This window comes from Strigops habroptila, chromosome 4, assembly GCF_004027225.2.
Source record: "Strigops habroptila isolate Jane chromosome 4, bStrHab1.2.pri, whole genome shotgun sequence".
Taxonomy (NCBI): Eukaryota; Metazoa; Chordata; class Aves; order Psittaciformes; family Psittacidae; genus Strigops; species Strigops habroptila.
In genome coordinates, this window is record NC_046358.1 from 17721 (window position 1) to 37257 (window position 19537).

General features: G+C 60.2%; 2 protein-coding genes across 2 annotated transcripts; one reads left to right on the forward strand and one right to left on the reverse strand.

Moving 5' to 3' along the window:
* Positions 1-4247: 4247 nt before the first annotated feature.
* Positions 4248-6705, forward strand: MPEG1 (macrophage expressed 1). The gene has a single exon (XM_030483906.1). It carries the CDS (start codon positions 4284-4286, stop codon positions 6441-6443), a length of 2160 nt encoding a protein of 719 aa, XP_030339766.1. The 5' UTR covers positions 4248-4283; the 3' UTR covers positions 6444-6705.
* A 646-nt stretch (positions 6706-7351) lies between these two features.
* On the reverse strand, positions 7352-17162 carry DTX4 (deltex E3 ubiquitin ligase 4). Its single transcript, XM_030483907.1, has 9 exons — positions 16704-17162; positions 13135-13858; positions 12227-12288; positions 11939-12100; positions 11730-11791; positions 11273-11425; positions 10424-10585; positions 9989-10078; positions 7352-9606 (listed from the first exon to the last, which is right to left on the reverse strand). The coding sequence occupies exons 1-9, from the start codon at positions 16912-16914 to the stop codon at positions 9373-9375; spliced, it is 1860 nt and encodes a 619-aa protein (XP_030339767.1). The 5' UTR covers positions 16915-17162; the 3' UTR covers positions 7352-9372.
* Between the last annotated feature and the right edge of the window lie 2375 nt (positions 17163-19537).

The window sequence follows — 19537 nt, forward strand, 5'->3', positions numbered from 1 at the left end:
GCTGGCTTTGGATTCATCAAGGTCAGGTCACGCTTCCTCCTCCTGTCTGGCCTTGCCATCTCGTGGTGCCTGGTGGCTTTCACCGGTCCCAGTGGTGAGGTGAAACTGTCCCCAGGGACCTCCTGGGCTCCTTGTGGCTTTTGCTGCTCTGCTGGGGAATGACCTTGTCTGGATGTCTACAGAGCCTGAACACCTCAGGAGTTCACTTACAGAAAACCAGGTTGTTGCTGACTTTCAGGAGAAAGAGCCCTTCTGTCTGAAGGTGCTTTGAGTTTGAGTCTCTCTGGGAGACAGGCCTTGACACTAACCAAATCACCATCTTAATTCAGAGACGTTAATGAAGACAAGCAGCCAGGACCATACTTACAACCACTCAAGTCATACCTGCAACTGCATGGCCCGAGTTCCCACTTTGTCTCCTTCATTTAGTAGCACACGTCAGGCACAGAGCTCCCACAGTTGCTCAGTCCCGTTTTCTCCACAGAGATCCACAAATTGGGATACTCATTTACCAACTGTAATAGACACAGCCAGAGAAGGGAACAAAACTGAAAAACCCACGTTTCGTTTTGACGGCTTTTGAACTTACGTTTCTCTGCTTCTCCTTGTGACAAGATTCCCCAAGCTTTGTCTAAAAATAAAACATCAATGAGGACGAAAGGGTTGTTTCTTGTAAAAGTATCCCCTCCCCTTTCAGGTTTCTGCATAGCCAAGAAAAGCTTAAATATCTCTTATGTGTGGGTGTAGATATATAGACTCTCTCTGCCTATTTATTTATTGACACGGTACATGCACAGTTTTTCATCAACTCTAAGCGATTTCCACGCGCTGGTGCTGAGCATCAATCCAAGCCAGCAGCCGACCTGGTGGCTGTAGGATACCTCATGCTTTTCCAGTGTAACGTCAGTCTCGGGTGATCCCTGCAAGCACTTAGGCTTATACTTCTCAGTGGTTACAACCTGTGGGTTTTCTGTTCTGTAGCAATCTTTAATTCCTCCCTCCAGGATATATTTATTAGTAGCCCTCAGGCACTTCTCTGAGGCCATCTGCTTTTTACAGCCAGAGCACTAAACTGTGCTGCCCTCCCAGCCTAATTCATTCTTGACCCCACAGAGGCCCCAGGCTCACCTGTCCATGGGGTAACACATGCTCCTGCCCTCCAGATCCCCAAGCTCCAGCCTCGAGCTCCTGAGAGGCTCCATAATCCTTCGGACATCCTTCAGCTGACCTCAGAGGCCAAGTCCCAGGGTTAACCCGTCACCAGCACCCACCACGACATCCCTCTGCCAGGCACTGCACCTCCATGACTGCATCTTCCCCTTCCCATCAGTCCTGGGGCTCTGCCCCTTCAGAGATGAAATGAGCTTCCCCTCCACTGCAGCCATGCCCCAGCTGTGCCCCCATCCCAAAACCAGAAAAAGGGGGCCCAGTGTCCCCTTCAACAAGCTGCCGGGGACACTGGGGTGCCCAAGGAGAAAGAAACTTCCCAGTGCCGGGGATGAGCAGGAGGACAAGGCTATAGGACACACCACTGCAGGGGATGCCAGCCCACAGGAAGCACCGGCAGGATGAGGATGCACGAGCCTGGCCAAGGGTCCATGATGGGCCTGGTCAGAAGTCAGACCTAGCACTCAGCAACCCAGAAACAGCACCAAAAATGTTTTCCATTGCCTCCATCCCTCCCTCCATCCATGCATCCATCCGTCCATCCACCCATCCATCCACCCACCCACCCATCTATCCATGCATCCCTCCCTCCCCCCCATCCATCCACCCACCCACCCATCTATCCATGCATCCCTCCCTCCCCCCCATCCACCCACCCACCCATCCACCCATCCACCCATCCATCCATCCATCCATCCATCCATCCATCCGTGCCACGCCCTGTGGATTCGGGTTGCACAAACTTGCCGTGAGCAGTACACGCCACCCCTCGCCCCAGCTGTGATCATTTAATGGCTCTGCTGGTTTTGGAGGTGTCATGGTTTAAGCCCAGCCGGTAACTGAGAACCATGCAGCTGCTCACTCACTCCCCCACCTTCATTCCCCCTGCTCCTGGCGGGATGGGGAGGAGAATGGAAAGAATGTAACTCTCACTAAGGTATAATACAAAACCACTACTGCTACCGCCAATAATAATAATGATAATGGAAATAACAAGGAGAGAGAATATAAAACTAAAAAGGGAAGTGAAAAAAAAAACCAATAAGCATAACTGATGCACAATGCAATTGCTCACCACCCGCTGACCAATACCCAGCCTAACCCGAGCAGCGATCTGGGCCTTCCAGGTAACTCCCCCAGTTTCTATACTGAGCATGATGTCCTATGGTATGGAATACGCCTTTGGCTAGTTCGGGTCCGGTGTCCTGTCTCTGCTTCCTCCCGGCTTCTTGTGCCCCTCCTCACTGGCAGAGCACGAGGGACCGAAAAGTCCTTGATCGGGGTAAGCGTGACTCGGCAACAACTGAAACACTGGTGCGTGACCAGGGTTATTTTCAGAGTAAAGCCGAAAACACAACACCGCACCAGATCCTAGGAAGGAGAAAAGTAGCTGTTATACTGAACCCAGAACAGGGGGGAGGCCCAAACCACATTTCCCCTTTCCTGCTGCAGCACCTGCAGCTCCGTTGCTGCCATCCTCCTCACTGTCCCTTCCTCACCATCCAGAAGGCAGCAGCAGCCCTGCCCAGGGCTTTGTCCACCCCCCCCAGTGCACCCCAGCCAGCGAGCAGGGCTTGCTCTCCCGCTCTGGCATTTGCTCATTCACCGTGGCAGTCAGGAAGGAAATTCGTGTGTGTGAATCCCCCAACTGGATGCGGCAGACAGGTTCTGCTTTACTCTGCCACGTGTCGGTCCCCACGGGATAGGATGGCTTGCAGCAGCTGACACAGCACACAGAAGCCCTGGTTTCAGTTTCGGAGCTGTTCCTGCCTGGTAGAGAGACAAGGCAGCTCCTCTCTGCCCCACGGGACTTCTCGCCCTCCTCCGATCCCAGTGGCCACAGCCATCGCCAGCTGCAGCTCCCTGCCAGGGGCCACTGCTCAGGCTTCAGAGCTGGGTGGCAGTGAAACACACAGCTGGATTTTGGGTGAGGCAACCTCACAACCTGGTCTGAAAAGCAGACGGCTCCAGGTTGGTGTGGGAGCCCCACACTGGTGCCAGCATGGCCATCCCTAACAGTTTTCCTCTTGTCTATTCCACAGTGCAGACACCCGGCATTATCCTGGCAAAGGCACAGGCATCCGTGGTGTCCCATCCCCACCCTGCTTCACCACAGCTCTCGCTTCCACCTTGTCCTTACCAGAACTTTCCTGGGCAGAGGAACTAACCAGCAAAAATAGGGGAAGTGAGCCTGTCCATATGGGAAGAGCCACAGCTTTCACAGCAGAAGCTGCTTTAACTGTTCATTCCCCAAAACACCCAGCAGCTGCCCTGTGCTGCTGGAACCAGGGCCCAGCCACGTGCCAGCACCCCTGGGCTGAGCCAGCACAGTACCACTGGAACCAGCTTCCTGCAGCGCAGCAACCCTGAGCACTGCGGGCCCGGGGAAGGTCTGGGATGGAGTAGAGGAGGCAGCAGAGGGCCCTACTGCAGATGTTAGTAGGGGGGGACACCTGTGCTACAGCCTGGCCCCCATGGGGGGACCTCCAAACCTCCCAGACTGTGTCCCAGCGTTTCGGGCAGCCTCTTCCCCAACAGAGAAGAGAGACAAACATTGCGCTGTCCCCGACACTGAAACCACACTGCACTAGCTCCCTGCTTCCTCTCCTCACTTCTGCTGTGAGGGAAAGCCTTGGAGACAGCAGCAAGGTTCATGCAACCAAGGGACAGGTCTCACTGTATCTTGCGATTGGGACCTCCCGGCCAAAAGTCTGGGGACAGGTCCCTCACATGGCACGAAGGGTCACCCGGGGCAGGGGAGATTCACCTGGGGGAGTCACATGAGCATTGCCCAAGGGACACCGTGAAATTCCCTGGGTGCAGTGACAAGCTGAGAGAGAGGTTTCTCCCTGTTCCGTTGCTGGCAGAGCAGCTTTCCCAGGGACAGGGAGCTTTCGCAACAGGGAGGCTCTGGACGCCTCTACATGCTGCTCACCACCCACTTGATCAGCTCCACTCGGCCATTTCTCACAATCCTCAGTTCTCACTTCTCCTTTCCCTTTCATTTGTTCAACCCCCAAAGGAGGAAACACCCGCAGCTGCAGCCTCAGAAGCTCATTTCCCTGCTCCAGCCCCAGCGCCCGGACGTCTGGAGAAGGCCCTGCGCCAGTTCGGCCATGGGCTGGCTGCTGCGGGGAGTCCTGCTGGCCTCCGTGTCGGTGGCTTTGGTGACAGGGGCTGAGCAGAGCCAGGAGCTGTCCTCCTCCGCCAGGCTTCCAGAGTGCAAGAAGGCTCTGAAGCTCCCAGGTCTGGAAGTGCTGCCGGGGGGGGGCTGGGATAACCTCAGGAATTTGGATATGGGCAAAGTCATCAATCTAGGCTACTCACTGTGCAAGACCACAGAAGATGGATCTTACATCATTCCAGATGAGGTCTTCACTATCCCTCGCAAGCAGAGCAACCTGGACATCAATTCTGAGATCATTGAGTCCTGGAAAGATTACCAAAGCGTCACCTCTGCCTCCGTCAACCTGGAGCTGTTCCTCTTCTCCTCCATCAATGGCAAGTTCTCCTATGACTTTCAGAGGACCAAGACCCACCAAGTGAAAGACCGTGCTGTCACCACCCGAGTGCAAGTCAGGAACCTGGTTTACACAGCCAAGGTCGACCCAGGGGCAGTCCTGGACAAGGGCTTCAAGAAGCAGCTGCTGACCATCGCCAGCCACCTGGAGAACAACCAGACGCGGATGGCTGACTTTCTGGCTGAGATGCTGGTGCTTAACTATGGCACCCACACCATCACCTCTGTGGACGCTGGAGCAACCTTGGTGCAGGAGGATCAGATCAAGGCAACCTTCCTGAAGGACAGCTGGGCCAAACGGAGTGCTGTCACCGCCTCAGCCGGAGCGGTTTTCCACAGCATCGTCAGTGTGAAAAGCGAGGAGTCCCTGGACGTCAGCTCTGACTTCACCAAGCAGTATCTGGAGAACCGCACCAGCTCCAGGGTAGAGAGCATTGGCGGGACCCCCTTTTACCCAGGCATCACCCTCAAGACCTGGCAGGAGGGGATCAGAAACGAGCTGGTGGCTCTCGACCGCTCAGGGCTGCCCCTGTACTTCTTCATCAAGCCCAGCACCCTGCCAGAGCTGCCGTCCCCCACAGTGAAGAAGCTGGCCAGGCACGTGGAGATGGCCATCCGCCGCTACTACACCTTCAACACCTACCCGGGCTGCACAGATGCCACCTCGCCCAACTTCAACTTCCATGCCAATGCCGATGATGGCTCCTGTGAGGGTGCCATGACCAACTTCACCTTCGGGGGAGTTTTCCAGGAGTGTGCTGGACTGGCCGGCCCCGACACCAGCACGCTCTGCCGCAGGCTGGAGCAGAGGAACCCCCTCACTGGGGCCTTCTCCTGCCCCACCAGCTACACTGCAGTGCTGCTGGGCATGCAGGAGCAGGAGGAAGGTCACAGCCATCTGGAATGCCGCAACAAGTGCACCCTGGGCATCTTCTGTCACCGCGAGTGCCAGGATGTCTTCTGGCTCTCCCGGGTGCAGTTCAGCACCTACTGGTGTGCTGCCAGCGGGATGGTGGCCCCAAGCTCGGGATACCTCTTTGGAGGGCTGTTCAGCAGCCACAGCGTCAACCCCATCACCAGTGCCCAGTCCTGCCCCGTGGCGTATTTCCCACTGAAGCTCTTTGATGAGCTTATGGTGTGCGTGAGCCAGGATTACGAGGGGGGTGGCCAATATGCAGTGCCCTTTGGGGGCTTCTTTAGCTGCCAGGCAGGGAACCCCTTGGCAGGGCAGCACAAGGGCACCGCCAAGGACCCCCATGCCAAGAGCTGCCCCCCAGGCTTCAGCCAGCACTTGGCACTCATCAGCGATAGCTGCCAGGTGGAATACTGCGTCCAGGCTGGAATCCTCACAGGGGGCTCGCTGCCACCCGCCCGCCTGCCCCCCTTCACCCGGCCCCCCGCCAGCCCGCCGGCCATCGACACCGTGCTGGTGAGCAGCGCAGATGGGGGCAGCGCCTGGGTCAGGGATGGGCAGAGCCACACGTGGCGGCCAGCCCAGCCAGAAGAGATTCAGCACGCAACAGAGATGGTGAGGGGCCGGGGGCTGTCGGGGGGCGAGGTGGCCGGCATCACCGCAGCAGTGCTGGCGGGACTGGCCACCATCCTGGCCATGGTCTGCTACAGCCGCTGGAGGTGCAAGGCAAAGGGATACCGTGCAGTGGGAGAAGGGGACGGGCTGGCTGCAAGCCTGGAGGACAGCACTGTGCTCTCCGTGGGTGAGGGATACCAGCAAGAGCCGGAGGGGCTGTCGGCATGACTGTCACGTCCCCATCCCATGTCCCCTCCCATCCCAGCTGTGCCCCAAACCCAGGCCAAGCCCCCTGCCCACCCCCCCTTCCACAGGCAAAGCTGTGCAGCGTCACCAGCCCCCTGGAGTTGAGGGTCCCTGTCCCCACAGAGGCCCCAGGCTCACCTGTCCATGGGGTAACACATGCTCCTGCCCTCCAGACCCCCAAGCTCCAGCCTCGAGCTCCTGAGAGGCTCCATAATCCTTCGGACATCCTTCAGCTGACCTCAGAGGCCAAGTCCCAGGGTTAACCCGTCACCAGCACCCACCACGACATCCCTCTGCCAGGCACTGCACCTCCATGACTGCATCTTCCCCTTCCCATCAGTCCTGGGGCTCTGCCCCTTCAGAGATGAAATGAGCTTCTCCTCCACTGCAGCCATGCCCCAGCTGTGCCCCCATCCCAAAACCAGAAAAAGGGGACCCAGTGTCCCCTTCAACAAGCTGCCGGGGACACTGGGGTGCCCAAGGAGAAAGAAACCCTCAGCACAGCCATCTTCTTCTTCCCCTCAGGCTGGCCCCAAAAAGCCAGGGAAAGCTGTGCAAGCCTCCCTTCTTCCCACACACAGACCACCACCAGCGCTTGGGCACACGCACAGTGGAGACTTGCTCGTTGCAAAAACGCTGGGTCAGGATGCGTGCAGGGGCCCGACGCCTGGGGAGAAGAGCCCCAGCCCTGCAGAGAGCCCCCAGAGAGCCCCCGGATCCAGAGCACCCAGGGCCAGCACGAGCAACGCTTCCCCCTGGGACGGGAGGGAGTGGGGAGACCTCATGGAGACACGCACAGCATTAGCCACGGATCTCTGCCCGCTGCAGGGAGAGGGACAGTCCCTGTCTCTATGTATATCTATCAGGATAGATATACACACACGCGCAGAGGCACGGATCAGTTTTATTTCAGCCAGAAACTGTGGAGGCAACACAGCATTAAGAAAGAAAAAAAAAAAAGTCATGTTGTGAAGAGTCTGTGTGATGGTGACAGCCCCGGGCGAGGGGGGGCTCCCCCTGCTCCCCCTCCCTCCTCCAGGAGGGCTTTGCATAGCTCCAGCCAGGGGTTCTCTGCAGCGGGGGAAGTCCAGGGCTGCGGCGGAGAATGGCACCGCAGCAGCTCCCCAGCTGCAGAGCCGCCCAAAACGGGGTTTTCCTGGGGAAAGAGGTTTTCTCCCTTGAGGTAGAAAATATCATCCCATGCTAATGAAGGCCAGGGACAGCCTCATGCAAAGGGGCACCAGGGGACGAGGGGCGCCGGGCCCCCCCTGCGGTGCCCCCTCGCTCACCTGGCCACACAGACGACGGACAGAAGACAACAGAGAGGCCAGGCCGTGCAGGGACAGCGATCCTTCCCCGCTATCCGCTTTATTGACCCCCAGCCCTCGCTCCACAGGGCAGCCGGCGGGGGGGCAACGCACCCCCAGGCAGGGGAGAGGGAAAACAGCCACGACAACAGAACGATGCACAGCAGGATGGGCCCCCCCGCCACAGCTTTGTCCCCAGGGACAGGGGGCGAGGTGACCCCCCGGGAAAACCAGAAGGAGAATGCAACAAAATGGGCAAGGAGGCCCCAAAGCCCTCAGAGCAGCAGTGCAGGGCTGGGGGGAGCCTGGGCACTGGCAGGTGCTGCCTCTTGCTCCACTCTCCAACCCCAGGGCCTTGCGGGACAGGGACATGAGCACAGTCAGCCCCACCGACGGGGGGTGCCCCACAGGACCCCCCCAGAGCTGTGGGCACCTCCCCAGCACCCTCTCACAGGTGGCTCTGAGAGGTCTATGAAGTGCCAGGGGCTGGCAGGAACCCCAAGATGCCCATGCAACCCCCCATCACCCATAATGTCCCCCCATGCCACCTTCCCTGGCACCAGCCCAAAACCAGTGGCAATTCACTGCCAGCTACCTCCCCCCTCAGGCATCTCTGGCAATGGCGCTGGGACCCAGCAGGGAAGGGGAATGATTCCCACCTGCGCTTGGCCCCATGGGGACCCACAGGTGACAGACCCACCATGGGGCACGGACCCCTTTGGGGTGGGGGGTCTCCACAGTAGGGGAGCGGTGCTGCCCCTGTCCCCTCACCCCCCAAGTGCCACCAAGCCTGGCCGCAGCATCGCATTCTCCCCCCAGGCCACCTCACAGAACACCACCACCTATATGTACATATATACGAAAACCCCCAAACACGAGGTATATAAAAATTCAATGCGGGGACTCCCCCATACGAACAGTTCAAGGAACCCACTAAAGGGAGGGCAGGAAATGGGCCAGGAAACGTGTGCCCCCACCCCGTCCCTCCCTGGCACAGGACGGGGGCAGCCCAGACAAGGGAACCCTGCAGGGCACAGCTCAGACACAGCCAAGAGGAGAAGGGGGCACAGGGCTGGGGGCCAGCCAGAGCAGACGGGGGCCCCCAACCTCCACGGACACAGGAGACCAGTGGGGAGGTACCGGACAGGACAAATGAACAAACAGATGGCTGAGGGATGAGGCAGAGCAAGGGGGACTCCCAGGGCTCCGCTCCCACTCCAGGCCAGGTCCCAGCCCCAGATGGATGTCAGGGACATCAGGCCAGGCTGGGACTGCCCATGGATGAGAAGAGAGGGGAGCCTGGCACACCCCAAGCCCTCAGCACAGCAGCAGCAGGGACAGGACACCAGCCAGAGGGAATGGCCAGGCCAGCGTGAAGCCCTGCAGCTCTGTGGGGGGAGGCTTCTTCCCCACAGGAGCGAAGGGGATGTCTAAAAGGACCTTCTCCCAGGTTCCCAGGCAGCCTAGGGATGCTCCCACTGGGTGGGTGCCACCAGTAGCACGGGTTCTGGGTGCTCCCTGCAAAGCTCCCAGGTGGGTTTCTCCAGCAGCTTTATCCTCAGGGGTGGCACAGGTGCCCCTTCCCTTGCCTCACTGCTGTGGTCTCAGTCCTTCTCCTGTGCTAGGCTTTCCTCTGTGATGCCCTGGGCCGCAAGCTCGGCCAGGACATTGTCCAGGTAGTTGATGTCGGGGTAGCCATGGCCAGTGAGGTTGGAGCCAAACTCTGTCTTGTGGTGGATCTCGTTCCAGATCACCGTGTCTGACTCGCCTGTGGTGCTGGAGGTCCCAATGGCAAAGATCAAGCGCCGGTCCCAGGCTACCAGCAGCAACTTCAGTACCTGTGGAGGGGAGAGGTGGGGCAGGCAGCAAGGCAAACACTGCGCAGGGAGCACCCACTTCTGCCCAGGGCACGCCTGATCCTCCCAGTAGGCCCTGGTAACGTGGACAACCCACAGCCAAGCCCTCCAGGGAACCTGGGATCCCAGCACAGGGTTCTACCCCAACGGGAATAGTGGACCAGGCTGCAGAGCTCCCCCAGCGCATAGGAACATCACTGGGCTCCTGCAGAGCATGCTGGGTGGGCTGTGGGGAAAACCTCCATCCAAATTTGCCTACATAAGCGCTATCTGCTTTTCCCCACGCTCCAAGTAGCTGCTCACTCCCTCTCCCCCTTGATACACCCTTGAGCGAGCCCTGGCTCAGGCCCTGGTTGCCCTTTACCTTCCTGCCCTTCTCGCTGTCTGGCAGGTAGCAGTGCCGGGGGAAGCCGCGGGCGGTGAAGCTCTTCCCAGGGTTTGGGTGCTCCGGTCCCTGCAGCGTGTGAATTGGAAGAACAAAACCCTTTTGGAGCTCAGAAGGATGCTCTCCGCAAAAGGTAACCCCCAACCTCAGTGGATGCAGAGCTCCTTGCTGCTGTGCTGAGTGGACGTGCTCCAGCACAGTGACCCTAAACACCACCGCCTACTCCCATGCCACTAAGCAGACAGGGCCAACACTTCCATGCAGATGTACCCCAGACTTCCCACAACATCCTTATGGATACGCAGCTCCTGAGACATCATTGAACCCAGAACCCTGAGCCAAGGCATGACAAGGGCCACCAGTTCCCACAGGGGACCATACACGTACCCCACTGGGCGCAGGGCCGGAACGCACCTGCACCCCCGGGGGAATGTTGTAGATGATGCGGATGGTTTTGCAGTCAGAGTGGCCAGGCAGAGCATGAGGGATAATGTGATACTCCATCTTCCCTGGGGGCTGTGTCCCCGTCTTCACCCCATAGATGGTTTTGCAGGTGGGACACTGCAGGCTTCCATCCTGAGAGCAGAAGAGGGGAACATAATGAAACCAGTATCCCCCAGCAACGAGCCAGACTGGACACTTCATCCCTGAGCAGCACAGGCTGCTGATTTCATCATGAAATCGGTAATTTTGAAAGCACTCGGGAAGCAGGGGAAGGGCTGGGAGAAATTTGCTACAATGACCTGACTTTAACCAAACCCCCGAGGTCTGTGTTTCTCTTCCTCACAGCCCTTGCTACTTTCCCTACCTCTGTCTTGGGTTTTTTACATTTTTGTTTCAAAGAGGGAAAGATAACAAACATTTCAACCGCCCCAAACCACGTGAAATGCATTAACACATTTTCCTCGGGATGTCGAGCACAAAGGCCATTTGCAGGGGGCTCAGGAAAGCCCAGCAGTGGCTGGAAAAGCACCGCCTGGCACCAGATGCCAGGTAGCCCTGCTCAAACATGCAGGGATAAAAGTTCACCACTACTAAGCCGGGGAAGGAAAGCAGGGACGTAAAACTCAGCACAGTGGGGGAAAAACACCCGCACGACCCTGGTTTGTGACTATACGGTCCTGAAGTGCTGCTGCTGCTAAAAATTAAACCCCCATCAGAGCAGGGAGGTCAGAGCCCTCTGGCACACCAGGACTTGAGCACCGTCCCGCTGAGGGCAGGTGGAGCTCAGCGCAGCCGCCGAGCGGGGCCGTAGCCTTGCACCTTGTTGCCATTGTTGTACATGGCGACCAGGCAGTAGAGGTGGAAGACGTGGCCACATTTCACCAGCTTCCCCACCAGGTCGGGCTTGACGGCTGTCTGGGGCCCCTTGTAGCCGGAGGGTACGGAGAGGCGCTCCATGCAGATGGTGCAGTCCTGCATGGAAAGGGAGGAGAGGGGTCAGAAGGACAGACGCATCCCGAGCCTCACCGAGGCCACGGGGCTGATGAGCTGCCCAGCTCGTGCCCAGGGACCAGCACCCACCCCTGGGCCACTGCAGGGGCCAGCCAAGACGTGCGTGTGGCACAAAGCCCCTCTTGAGATGGGGACAGGCAAAGGGCAGAGCCACGAGGGGCAGTGGGAGACCCCGCATGGTGCAGAGGCATCACCCATGTCTCCAGTTGCTCCTCCCAGGGCAAAGCAACCCAGGGCACCCCAGCACAGCCCCTGCTGCTCGCACCTCATCCGGCGGATGCCGCACCTTCTGCAGGTACTTTTTCAGTACTTCCTCTGGAGTTTTACCTGCAGGAGAGCAAGAGTCGGAGGGGCTGGACAGCAGCATGGGGGAAGCCCTCTGCTGGGGGCAGCAGGAGGGGATGGGGGGTAGGGGAACCAAGTTCCCCAAGGAGCTTGGCAGGAACAGGAGCCAAGTGGACAAGCCCCTCTTACCCTTCTTGGCCTGTTTCTTGGTGGTCTTGCGGCAGGAGTGGGAGATTCCAGGGATGGACTGGATCTCGCTCTTGCTGACAGGCGGGGGGTGCAGCACCAGCTTGGGGGGCCGCGTCAGGCAGACGGGCAGCCCGGCCGCACTCATTAGGATCCCCGTGATCCCTGGGCGAGGGGGTTCGAAACAGCACTGAGGACCCAACAGCACCCACAACCCCAGATGTTCCCCCAAAAACCACCCTGCTGGGGTTGACTTCCCCCTGGGATGGGGATCAGTCACCCCACCCTCACCTGCCAGTGCTGGGTTGACGGGGCTGGAGCCGGTGAGGTTCTTCACAGGGACGGTGGGGACCCTACAAGGAGCCAGCAGAGAGCACATCAGGGCCGGCGGCAGGCACCCACAGCCCTGCAGGCCCCAGGGCCAGACAATAGTTGCCTGAGCAACTGCACAGGCCCTGGCTGGAAATAGAGAATCCCCCGATGGGGCGACATGCCCCCCCTGCCCCACTGTCGCCTTTTCTCTCTCTTTAGAAACCCTGCCTGCGCCTCCATTCACAGCCCCTTTTTGTCACTGCTCCCTGGGCCAGTCTGCTGGTTTTTAACTCTTTTCTCCTATGGCCACATTGCTGCCACAGCTCTTTCCCCCCCTCCCCTTAGGGCTCTCTTCCATGGGAAAGTTTTCCAGGTCAGGAGTGGAGGGAAGGGGGAGGATGGAGAGGGAGAGAAAAGGGGCCAGGCTGCGACAGAAGGCTCATGGCAGAGCCAGACAAAGGAGAGAAAAAGGCTCATTAAATGCCCACCCCCTCAAAAAAAATTGTCTTCGGAGGGTGGCGGTCTGGATGGACCCCTTCTTGTGCGGCCTGAATGGCTTTTCTTTGGGCCTTTTGCAGTCCCCCACTCATCCCCTGCCACCGAGAGAAAGAGCAGCCTCAGCCTCCTCATTGAGATGCAGAAGCCACCCCATCCCTGCTCCAGTCCCCAGGCACCACTGTGGAAGGTGAGGGGCCCAACAGAGCCCTCTGCCCATGGGAGGTGGGAGACCACGAGGTCTCCCACCATGCTCAGGGGCAATAGCACCCCTGCAGTGGGGAGCCCCAGGGGGCTGCAGCCCCTGTGCCCCAGGTAAAAAACAACCTAAAAGCCGCACTGACCCTGTTCTCCTCCCAGCTACCGTCTGGCTCGCGTGCGGCAGGACTCACCCAGAGGCAATGAGGACGCGGGACTGGGCGATGGCCAGGCGCTGGAGGTGGCTGCGGTTCAGGGTGCCAAGGCCAGGGCGGGAAGCTTTGCTGCTGCCCGCACCAGGGGGGCTGGTGGTGGCGCTGGCCGAGCTCAAAGCTGGCGCGCTGGCTGCCTGCCGCCGGCTGCCTTGGGCTGCCAGCGGCTTCAGTGAGCCACGCACTGCAGCCACGCCGTCGGGTGCCTTGGGCCCCAGCGCTGGCGCTGAGGCTTTGGAGGCGGCGGGTGGCACAGGGGGGGCTTTGCGAGGCTGTAGGGTGGCAGTGCCGGGGCCAGCAGCTGACACAGTGGCTTTGACACTCATGACCAGGAGACACTGGGGACACGCGCAGGCGGGGACCGGGGGCGCTGCCGCCGCGCCAGGACTGGCCGGCCAGGACTGTGACTTGGGCAGGGTGCCTGAGACGAGAGGATAGACCATGTCAAGGCGGCGGCGAACACGGCGCTTGCGCTGGGTCTGACGGTTGATCTGGCCCATGGTGGCGAAGTCGATGACGTAGCAGAAGCCAATGGCACTCAGGTCCACCCAAGGGTGCTGCTTCTCGTAGGCGCGCTGGATGGTGATACCCACATCCATGTCGTAGGGCGTCCACGTCCCACTGTCGTTCTCCCACTCCCAGACAACTCCCTTGCCTGGTGCTGAAGATGGGTCGTAGTAACTGCGCCGGACAGGGCGGATAGTGCCTGAGGGAGGGTGAGAGATGTTGTCAGGCCCTGGCGCCGGCACCCGCCTGCAGGCAGGGAGCAAAACCACCCCAACCTGCCCCGCCAGTGCTGTTCCACAGGGGGACAGGACAGCTTTCTGGCTTCCTGGCCCAGCCACTGCCCCCACACTGCCAGGGGAAGGCTGTGCCTTGGCGTCCCCAGGCTGCTGCCTGCAAACTGCCCTGCCACCGCCACACCTGAAGGGCCAGGGAGCCCCTGGGCCATATACGCACAGCGCTGGGGTGCACCCAGTGAGAGAAGGCCAGATTTCGCCTCATCGGTCTGTTGTGGCAGCTGCCCTCCCAGCCCCAGCCCTGATGGGGAAACAGAACCACGAGTTTGGCCAATCCAACCTGTTCCCAGGGCCCTCCCTGGGAGCCTGATGAAACCAGGCATGTAGGCACCAGACTCCTGCAGCGCCTGCCACAGCCCCGTCTCCCTCTCAGGTCCAGAGCGGGATGGGTAATAAAAGATTTAAGGGGCAGCTCTGAGCCTTTCAATGGTGAACAGGGCTGGGCTCAGCCTTGGGGTCCCATCCTGAGCATGCCTCTGGCACCCAGAGTTGTTTGGTTAGCAGGTGGGATGAGCTCATGACTGTCATTGCCTTCACACTCATGCAAACCCCTGTGGCTCAGCCCCACTGCCAGCAGTAGGAACAAGAAGGCTCAAACAGAAGAAATACTAAGCCGCCTGCTTAGCTTTTCACCACGTGTCTCGCAAAGCCTGCAAGAATTTCAGTCCCTTTCTACCCCCACCTCTCCACTGGGAGCAGCCACCACCTGACCTCACACAAGAACACATTCCACAAAAAAGTGGGCTAAAAAAGAAAAAAGGAAAAGCTGTTTATTAGCACTAATGACATTAGCACCCTGGTACAGAAAATGGGGTGCAGCTGCACCCCAGGGAAGCCAGGCCACTGTTCCCATCCTGCCAAGGGGCACTCGGAGACGGGGAGAAGAGCTGCTGGCACTGGTGGCACAAAGCGGGGCCGGAGGGGAGCGGGGTGGTGATTTATCCTAATCCAGCGTGAGGCGGGAAGGGCGGCAGCAGCGGCATGTGGCATCTGGCGGCCCCCGGGCGGTGGTGTGGGAATGCCGGGCGTCCCCCCATCCCGGCGTGGCCAGCCGGCCTCCCATTCAGCAGGGGAAGAAAAGGGACAATAGCTATTCAGGCCCTGCCAGGGTCGCGACCCCCCCCAAATCAGAACTGTTTAATGACCCAAAATACCAACATCCCCAGCAACCCAGGGAGACACAGAACAATCCCCCATTCAGGCCTCCTTCCTGGCGACAATAGCCCTCAGAGGCTGGCCCCCAGCCCTGACGCAGAGGTCCCTCATCCCCACATCCCCTGGCAGGGGAGGGTCCCCACCAGCCCCCAGGGCTGCTGGGGAAAGGAGGACAAAGGAGGGTGTCCAGCACCCCAGAGCACCCAACATCCCTTCTCCCAGGGACAAGGAACACTGGCTGGTCCCCTCCCCATGGCCATCATACGCTGGGGGACACAAATCCCCTGTGCCAATCTCTCCCCCACAGATGCCTGTGACCCACATCCCTTACCCTCAAGACCATACATGCCCCACCACCTTGGAAACCCTTCCACACACCCCACCCTGTGGACCCCCCAATGCCTGCTCATCTCCCCCCCACACCAAATAACCGTTCACCTGTCCAAGCTCCTGCCCTGGGAACCCCCCACCTGCCTCTACCTTAATTTGGTCCCCAAGAATCGCACAGCACCAGGTCTTTGGGGTTGGCAGCAGCTCTGAGGTAGCAGAGAGGCAGCTGGGCATGGTGGAGCACAGCCTGAGCAGGGTCTGCAGGGGACAGGCTCCGTGCACAAAGGGGTTGTGGGCGAGGAAAGGAAAAGGCCACAGCGTGCAACAGGGCTCAGGGAAGTGCATCAGGGAGGAGGCCAGGCAGCACGACCCTGTACGGGACCAGGAACGCACAGGCAAGGCTGGGCAGCATGGGATATGACAAGCACCTGGGGACGAGGCAGGATGGCATAACATAAGCTGGCAGCAGGTGATACCGGGCAGCAGGGGCTCAGGCAGCAGCGGGCAGGGCTTGGCAGCAGCATGGCGTTGGGTAGCAAGGAGCAGAGCTGTGCTACTCCAGGGCGGGCAGTGCAGGGCAGCGCAAGGCAAATCCAGGTGCTGTATGCGACCGGGCAACGCAATCCAGGATCAAGCAGTGTAATGCAGCACAGCACCCAGCAGCGCAGTACAGCCACCAACATGATGGCAGAGCGGGCGATAGGATGTAAGGCAGGGCAAGGCAGCACAATGTGATATGGGACTGGGAAAGGCAGTGCAGTACAGCCCAGCTCCGGCTTAGGCAACGCAGTATGGGGCCTGGCAGCACAGTGTTGTGCAACACCGTGCAAGGCAATCCCAGGTCAGGCGGCGCCATGCAATACCGGACCTGGCAGCAAAGCAACTCCACACCAATGCAACAAGGGACCTGAGATGCAGAGCGAATCCGGACCAGTGGTGCCAGGCAGGAAAGCACCTGACCGGGCAGGGCAGCGCGGGGCTGCCCGAGGTACCGGGGCGGGCAGCGCTGGCTGGGCCCGGCGGCGCGGAGCGGTGCAACTGCAGAGTGGTCAGCACGATGCGGTGCAAGATCCGGCCGCGCTGGCCGGCACCGCACGGAGCAACTCAAGTCCGAAGCCGGGAGCACCGTGCGGCCAGGAGCCGCGAGTAGTGCTGCGCCCCGGCCGCCGGCGCGGCCAGACCGGGGGCCCGGTGCAACGTGCAGCCAGGCCGGGCGGCGCAAAGCAACGCGAGGGCAGCGCGGGAGGCCCGGCCCGGGCGACTCACCGGTGTCCTGGCGGAACTGGTGCATGGATTGCAGGTCGATGATGTAGGGCGCCAGGCGGCTGTCGGCCTGGCCCAGCACCACGCTGCCGCCTGCCCGCGGCCCGGCGCGGGCCACCGCCTCGATGTGGTGGCTGACGGCCGGGCTGTAGGGCCGCCACCGCCCGTGCTCGTTCAGCCATTCCCACACCACCACGGCCGAGGCCAGCAGCATGGCTCCGCCGCCGCGGCCGCTGCAGCCCGGCCCGCCGGCTCTCGCATGCTCGGCGCGGCGCAGGACGCTGCCCGCCCCCGCCCCGGGGCCGGCTCCGGCGGGCGCGGAGCACGGGCCGCCCCTCAGCGCCGCAGCGGGGGGCGGAGCCCGCCCGGGGCCCGCCCTGACGTCACCGCGCCCGGCCCGGCGGCACCGAGCGCCCGCCGGAGGGGTGCGGGAGCGCGGCCGGGAGGAACCATTCCCGCCGGGAGTGGGGGGGGGAAGGCGGGGAGCGGCTCGGCCCTACGCACGCCGCGGAGCCGAGAGCACTCGCGCGCCCCGCACCTCCCGCGTCCCGCAGCGCCCCGCACGCCCGGGCCGGGGGTCCTGGTGCGCATCCGCCGCTGTGCGACAGCCGCTCACGCGCCCGACACGGCGGGACCACGGGGCCGGATCCGCGTCGTGCGCCGCGACAGAGCCGCGGGTCCGAGCGCCTCGGCCGGCCGGGACCTGCCGCGGGAGCTGCCCGGGCACGGCCCGCGGTGAACGGAACTGAGCTCAGAGCCCACGATCGACACGTGCCTCGCAGGGCACCTGGGCTGGACCCCAGCGCCCGCGCCCCGGCTGGCGGCCACCGCTTGTGTTCCCTTGGAAGTGCTTTTGGGGAGTTGACACGCAGCTCCAGCGTGGTGCGAGGCTGCAAATCATTCGGGACGCTCCTGTGGCTTACGTGTTGCCTTGCGGTCCAGGGGCTTTGCTCTGCAAAGCGGAACTGGTGCAGCCAAACCACCCCCCGCCGGCGGTGCGGCACGGGCACCTCTGCTTTACCAGAGCAGCCAGCGCTGGCCCATCCTCGCAACCCCAAAAAAGTTAACTCAGAGCTTGTTCTTTCACTGAGCCCCACGAGCAGCGTCCCGGGGCACCCCTCAGCAGCAGGATGTTGGGAACAGCAAGTGCTGGCATCATCTCACCTCATCTAGTGCTCTGGTGCTCAGACACACAACCGTTTTCTTGACTATTAAACGAAACAGCTGTTACCTGGCTCAGGGAGAACTACAAACCGCACACAGGTTTTCCAGCACTGGCAAATCCCCCATCCGTGGTCAACATCAGCTTAGAGGCCAGGACACAGGACCCACAGTGCTGCTGCAGGACGTTCCTGAGCTCTCAGTGCAGCTCCTCTCCTGGCAAACCTGTTTCCCAGGCACTGCCAGTGGTGTTTGTGGTGAGAAACCATTAGGCAAGCTTCAAATAGAGGAAAAAAAGAAGGGAAGGAAAAAAGTGGGAAAGAAAGAGGAGGAGAGCAACTGTGGTGCTGCCAGCTGGCGAGCATCACGCCGAAAGAGGAGGAGGCAAACCACAGAAGTTCAAGCAAATCTCTCCTTCCAGCTTGTCCCTGGAGACTCGCAGGGCTATGCTGGAAGCGTGTTTTCCTGCGACAAGGGAGATGCCGGCCCTTCCCAGGAAGGCAGCGTGGCATTGGCGGCTTTCACCCGCTCCTTTGGGGCAGAGAGTGCAGCCAAAGCCACAACAGGGAAACCCAGGGAAATCCTTTCTGCTGACTCAGGGTGAAGGAAAAGGTTTCCCTGCTATTAAAAAGGAAAGTGTTGGTGAACATCCCAGCACCCCCGGCTCACGATCACAGCATCAGGAGCCAGCACAATAATGCTAGTGCGGGTTGGTGGAAGGGGCTGGGAGAGCTGGTGGGGCTGGTGCAGCTGAACCCACCTGCCCCTGGTGCATGGTGAATTTATCCTCTCCCAGCATCCAGCACCAATGCCAGCACCCAAGTATGGGCATGCCCGAGGCCAGGGAACAGCCTCAGTCACCTTGAAACCTTTCCAATCCCACAAAGGGTGCCCAACTCAACCACATGTGAAGCCCAAAGATCTATTTTTTTTTAATTAAACACATCTGTGGGTTTGTTTTGGTGGTTTGGTGGCTCCTTCCTGCTGCAATTAGGGAGCATGGCCCCCCCCTTCCCCATTCCCACCAGCACTGCAAATCCTTTGTCTCTTCCCAAAGCACAATCTCATATGGCTTTTTGGTGGGTATTTAGTTTACAGGAAGCCATTCGGGGTCCTCAGTAGCTTTATCCACGTGAGTATGACTGTGCTCCCCTTAAGCTCTTCATATCTGTCTCCAAAATCAACAGCTTCAGTCACCTCCAGCCACCCAGATCACCTTAACTTCAGCTGCAGCAACAGAAGTCCAAAGGGCCTCCCAGCAGCAAGAGCACTCAGCCATCGGGTGCCCCCGTTCTCGCCGGTGAGTTCACCAGTGATTCCCTTTGGGGTGGCAGCTGAAAAATGCCATTAAAAACTGCCAGGCTCAGACATCACCACCTCTGTGCTGCGCGGGGGGGGCTTGCTGGCAGGGAGAGCTCCAGAGCCTCTCACTCAGCCTGAGGTGCAGGTTCAGGCTACGGTTTGTGTTCTTACATTGTTCCTTTGTACCTTGGCCGTTTCAAAGCATTGCGGGTGCTCTGCAAACAGACGCACCCAGCGTCTCCAGCAAGGAAGGAATGAGCGAGGCTGCAAAAGCAGCGATGGTGCTGCTGGGCACAGTCCCGGGACATCGTCCACCTCCAGCCCCCATCCACCTCCAACCCTCATCCACCTCCAAACCCCAGCGCTGCTCTGAC